This window comes from Raphanus sativus, unplaced genomic scaffold (assembly GCF_000801105.2).
Source record: "Raphanus sativus cultivar WK10039 unplaced genomic scaffold, ASM80110v3 Scaffold3950, whole genome shotgun sequence".
Lineage (NCBI taxonomy): Eukaryota > Viridiplantae > Streptophyta > Magnoliopsida > Brassicales > Brassicaceae > Raphanus > Raphanus sativus.
In genome coordinates, this window is record NW_026619254.1 from 214 (window position 1) to 6,224 (window position 6,011).

Consider the following 6,011-nt stretch of genomic DNA (forward strand, 5'->3'; position numbering starts at 1 on the left):
TGGATTTTGAATCTGAATCTTTCCCGCTCCTTTGATGCTGCCTTTAGTGTTATTAGCCATTAATACACTTCCCCCGTCGTACTCCTTGAAATCAAACAAGACTTCTTTGTCATGTGTACTATGGAAAGAACAACCTGAATCCATGATCCATTCCTTGCGTGTATCTTGATTGCTAACTGTTAACACTAAAGGCTGCACATGCTCCTTTATAAAATTTGCTGAACTCGGATGCCTCCTCCTATCAGGACATTCCCGCTTCCAATGGCCTTCCTTTCCACAAATAAAACAACTTGTGTCGTTCTCATCAGATCTGTGATTTGACTGATATCTTCCCTTGCTTTTAGATCGTCCTCTCCAGTTATTGGAGTTTCCGTTACCGTTCCCTGACCTCTTCTGATTCCTTCCGCGTGACTCGACATACAAACCTTCCGAGTCTGGTTTACTTCTGTTAAGTAATCCCTTCTGCTTAAGTTCCGCTTCTTTGGAATAAGCTGAAGTTACAACTTCGTTCACGGTCAGCGTCTCTTTCCCCGTTCCGTATTGGAGTGTGTGAACCAATTGTTCATACGCCTCTGGAAGTCCTGACAATAGTTGAATAGCTTGATCTTCATCTGATATAGTAACTTTGAGACTCTCCAAGTCTGCAATTAACTTCAGAAAGATATCCACGTTTTCTTCTATCGTATTGTCTTCTTCCATCTTGTAGCAAGAGAATTGTTTCTTTAAGTAGATTCTGTTGGGAAGCGACTTTGTTTGATAATTCTTTTCAAGGGCCTTCCACATCCCCAATGCAGTTGTTTCATGCATAATCTTCCTTAGAATAGAATCACTCAAACTTATTCCCAACAGACTTCTTACTCTAAGATCCTTGTCAGCCTTCTTTTGATCAACCTTTGCATCCGATCCTTCTACTTCTTTTCCAGATTCTGTCAAGACCGTAAAGTCTTCCTTAAGAACCGAAAGTAGACCTTGTATCTCCAGCTGAGCCATCATCTTGTACTTCCACATTCCGAAGTCACCTTTGCCATCAAATTTCTCCATCTCAAATCTTCCCCGAGTTGGCTCCATAATTCTAGCTAGCACTTCCAATCAAACCTGGATTGCTCTGATACCACTTGTTAGGTTTTAAACCTCAACCTTGTGCTATAGAATTTGGAATAAACTTGATACCAAAACCTGTCTTTGCTTTTATTCAATACCAATAAGTTTCTCAAGAACAAAATATAAAGATCACAAGCCTAAGCAATAAACACTCTTCCTAATTGCTAATCTCTCTTGATCTCTCTTTATCTCTCTTATTGCTCTTGTCTCTCTCTTTGATCGGATGATCCAAAACCTTAAGCACACCTCCTTATTTATACAAAAAACTATTGCCTTTTCCTAATCATATTAGCTTTTGTATATTTTCCTTTTCTTATACGTCTCGTGAATTGCTGTAGCCGACAATTGACAAATTTGGTATTGGGTTTAGAATAGAATTGGGCCCATATCATTACAGTTTGAAAGAAGAGTTCATTTTTTCCAGGTTCTTTGAAGCTAGAAGATGGATCCAATGTCTGAAAAAGTGGGAGCGGTGGGTGGTAACAAGGGCGGACCATTTGACGACGGGGTTTACGATGGTGTGAAGAAAATAACGGTGGGAAAAGACTTCGACTGTGTTCCTTATATCAAGATTGAGTACGAAAAAGATGGAAAATTTGAAACCCGTGAACATGGGACGATTCGTGGACAACTTCAAGAGGTAATAGATCCTGGCTTTGTTATTCTTCGGTATGTTACCTTTACTGCCTTGATTTATTTTATTTTTTTGACTGAAACCTTGTACATTTGTTGTTTCTAATGGAAAATGAAATCTAGTTCTCGGTGGATTATCCGAACGAATATATCACATCTGTTGGTGGAAGCTACGAACACGTTTCCAGCTATGGAGCAGTGCTGATCAAATCTTTACGCTTCAAAACCTCACATGGAAGGACCTCTCCGATACTCGGTCATACCACGTTGTTTGGAAAACCAGATGGGAGAGAATTCTTGCTAGAGGGTAAAGATGGTGGAAAGCTTCTTGGATTCCATGGACGTTCTGGTCAAGCTCTTGATGCCATTGGTCCTCACTTCTTCGCTGTGAAACCTCCTCTTAAGCACTTTAACCGTGAAGGTGGGAACGGAGGGAGTGCTTGGGACGACGGGGCTTTTGACGGTGTTAGAAAAATACTGGTTGGCCGTGGTGGTAAATCTGTGAGTTACGTCAGGTTTGAGTATGCAAAAGGCCAAGAAATGGTGCCACATGTTCATGGGAAGAGACAAGAGGTTCCACAGGAGGTATTAATTGTTGATTTAAAGTTTGCTTAGTTTTGTGGTTATTGAGTTTTTTTTTTCTAATATAATATTTTTTGGTTGCAGTTTGTGGTGGATTACCCTAATGAACATATTACGTCAGTGGAGGGAACCATCGATGGCTATCTTACATCGCTTAGGTTTAAGACATCAAAAGGAAGAACCTCCCCCGCTTTTGGCAATGTGGCTGGTAGGAAATTTGTGTTCGAGGAAAAAGATTTAAAGCTTGTCGGGTTTTGTGGCCGGTCCGGTGATGCTATCGATGCTATTGGTGCACATTTTGCCTCTCTTCCACCTCCACCTCCACCTCCTGCTCCTACTCCAGCTCCAGCTCCTACTCCAGCTCCAGCTCCCACTACCACAACAATGGGACCGCTCGGAGGTAACAAGGGAGACACATTTGACGATGGTATTTTGGACTGCGTGAAGAAAATAACCATCGCCGCAGATGAATACAGCATAACTTATACCAAGATCGAATATGAAAAGAATGGGAAAGTTGAAATCCGTGAACACGGGACGAACCGTGGAGAGCTGAAAGAGGTTAAAATATATAATTCATGTTTTTTTAATTTGTTAATATTCAATTGGTTCACAATTAATCAGTGATGTTAATTTAAAATAAAACTAGATTTTGACCCGCGCTTTCAAAGCGCGGATTTATGTTTGGTGAAAATTTTATATAATCACATTTATCTTGTATATGTATTTATATAATCCGTCTCATATATGTATTTTATATCCAGATTTATGTTCGGTAAAACTATATTATACATGTATTTTTAGGTTTTTAATTTTGAATTAGATATTTTAAATATAAATCAATATAACAGTTTTATAGTTTTGATCGGTGTTTTGAAATTCGACTGAGACCTGCGGTTGAACGGATTACCGGTTGATCAAAGATAAATTCAGTTTGGGTTTGAAAAAAAAAAACAAAATTTAAAAATCCAATAAAAACTACTAAAATCGAAATCCAGTTACCGGTTGAACCACTGGTTGAACCAATAAACAATTTTTATTTTTTATAAATAATTTTTGTTAGATAGTTGGGATTATATTTAGGAAAAAGCAGTTTAAAACCAAACCATTAAATAGTTTGAGAAAAAACGATGCAGTTTCAAACATGTCCGGTTGAAAAAATATTAAAATAATGCAGTATCAAACACGGAATAATCACATACCAAAATTGAATTAGGAAACCGGTGGTTAATGACAAACCAAAAACAATTAAAAAAGAAACCAATGCAGAATGTCCAAAATGTCATTAATGAATACAAAAGAAAGTCTTTTTAATAGGGGTAAATAGAGTAAAAATCCAAATGTGCTTGTACTTTAATAGTATAGATACAGTTTTCGGTGGCTTATCCGACTGACTATATCACAGCCGTTGGTGGAAGCTACAAGCATATTTTCAGCTATGATACAACGCTTATTACATCGATATACTTCACAACCTCCAAAGGATTTACGTCTCCATTGTTCGGTGAGACGAAGGGAACAGAATTCGAGTTCAAAGGCGAAAATGGTGGAAAGCTTGTTGGATTCCATGGACGTGGTGGCTATGCTATTGATGCCATCGGTGCACATTTTGCTGCATCTACAACCTCTTCTCCATCTTCTCTCATCAAAGTGGAAGCTGTAGGAGGAAAGGGTGAAGAAACATTCGATGATGGTGCTTTTGATCACGTAAGAAAAGTTTTTGTCGGTCAAGGCAATTCCGGTGTAGCTTATATCAAGTTTGAATACGAGAAAGACGGTAGAATAGTGACACACGAGCACGGACAAAAGACATCTCTAGGAACAGAGGTGTTCGAGGTTGCTCAAGGCGATGACATCACATCCGTGAAAATTTACTACGATAAACTCTATGGCTCGAAGACAGAGATAATAACGTCTCTTACGTTCAAGACACTGAAGGGCATCACCTCTCAGCCGTTTGGAATGACCTCAGCGAATTTGTCCTTGCTCGAAGGTGGCAAAATCACCGGTTTTCATGGTAGTTCAAGCGACGTTCTTCATTCTATCGGAGCTTATACAGTGGCTTCACCTCCGAGGATGTTGCATGGCAAGTGGATCCAGGTACGTTCGTAGTATCGGTTTGGTTCTATTCATTTTTTTCAGTCAGTACTTTTGATTCGGTTTGGTCAGTTCGTCTTTAAATTAAAAAAAGATAAAAGTAAATATTGATTTTTTTTTTTAAATAAAATATTGTTTTTTTCAAAAAATTAGAATAGATTTTTGTTCAGTTTGTCTTTATATTTATCATTTGTCAACATGAAAAATTATTTGCAAGCCAGTTTGTCTTTGTTTTTATTATTTGTCTACATGTATATGTATGTTTGGTTCTGTCTATTTGGGTTTGGTCTATATATTAATTGTGTTATGAAACATGTGGTGACTCTTATTATTAGGTGGAGCAAAATGGAAAGACTCCTGGACCAAGATGTTCTCATGCTATTGCAATGGTTGGAAACAAAATGTACGCTTTTGGAGGAGAATTAACGCCAAATTTTCACATCGATCGGCACCTCTATTTCTTCGATTTCAAGAATCACAGATGGTCGGTAGCTGATCCAGACGGTGATGTTCCCGAGCTACCTTGCTTAGGCGTTGGTATGGTAGCCATCGGCACTACACTCTATGTCTTTGGTGGCCGCGATGGCCACCGTACTTACAACGGTTTCTACTCTTACGATACTGTTAAAAGCGAGTGGAAACTTGTAACTCACGTAAATAAAGGACCTGCACCGCGTAGCTTCCACTCGATGGCTGCTGATGACAATAACATCTATATCTTCGGTGGAGTGAGTACTACGGTACGTGTCAACACACTCCATGCTTACAACATCCGTGATCAGAAGTGGACCGAGCTTCCGAATCCAGGAGCGTCTTGCAAACCTAGAGGTGGAGCGGGACTCGCTGTTGTGAAAGGGAAGATTTGGGTTGTGTATGGGTTTATTGGGGATGAAGTAGATGACGTTCACTGCTTTGATCTAGTTGAAAGAAAGTGGACTAAAGTGGAAACAAGGGGTGAAAAGCCGTGGGGGAGAAGCGTGTTTGCGCTAGCGGTTGTTGGAAAACATATAATAATATCTGGAGGTGAGATTGAGATGGACCCAAAGGCTCATTTTGGTCCCGGGAAATTGACCGGTGGGGCTTTCGTGTTGGACACTGAAAGTTTGTTGTGGGAGAAACTTGAGGAAGGTCATAGCCCTGGTGGATGGATCGCATCCACAACCGCGTCTATTGATGGGAAAAAAGGGTTGTTGATGCATGGAGGGAAAGCTCCGACCAACGGTCGTTATGAGGACATCTTTTTCTATGGAGTAGACTCTGCTTAAGATTTAAGACTGTTCCGTATTTGGTGGGTTTGTGAGTTTTAAGAGGTCCTTTGCTTGTGTGTTTTTGAAATGTCTACATTTTATGTGTGTTTGTTTGGTCTCTATGGAATAAATCCAATCAATAAGAGTAGAACTGGGTTTTCAAATAATGTACTAGATTTTGACCCGCGCTTTGAAAGCGCGGGATTATCTTTTTACTACTAAATTATTAAACCGTTGGTATGTTCTAAATATAATTAGACCAGACATTTGGTTTTCAATTCAATTCCATAATGTTTTTTGTTTTTGTTTTCAGCAGTGTGTTGAAACCCGACTGAGATATGCGGCCGAACC

The 6,011-nt window shown here is 39.4% G+C and overlaps 1 protein-coding gene across 1 annotated transcript; it reads left to right on the forward strand.

Moving 5' to 3' along the window:
• The first annotated feature begins 1,543 nt into the window (after positions 1 to 1,543).
• Positions 1,544 to 5,810, forward strand: LOC108832459 (myrosinase-binding protein 2-like). Its single transcript, XM_057001765.1, has 5 exons — positions 1,544 to 1,741; positions 1,858 to 2,319; positions 2,401 to 2,877; positions 3,688 to 4,416; positions 4,749 to 5,810. Exons 1-5 carry the CDS (start codon positions 1,544 to 1,546, stop codon positions 5,676 to 5,678), a joined length of 2,796 nt encoding a protein of 931 aa, XP_056857745.1. The 3' UTR covers positions 5,679 to 5,810.
• Positions 5,811 to 6,011: the final 201 nt, after the last annotated feature.

Bases quoted from the DNA above. Each gene is read 5' to 3' on its own strand.
- LOC108832459 (XM_057001765.1), top strand. From the start codon at position 1,544: ATGGATCCAATGTCTGAAAAAGTGGGAGCGGTGGGTGGTAACAAGGGC. The intron at 2,320-2,400 runs GTATTAATTGTT...TTTTGGTTGCAG, and splicing joins GACAAGAGGTTCCACAGGAG to TTTGTGGTGGATTACCCTAA. The intron at 2,878-3,687 runs GTTAAAATATAT...GTATAGATACAG, and splicing joins ACCGTGGAGAGCTGAAAGAG to TTTTCGGTGGCTTATCCGAC.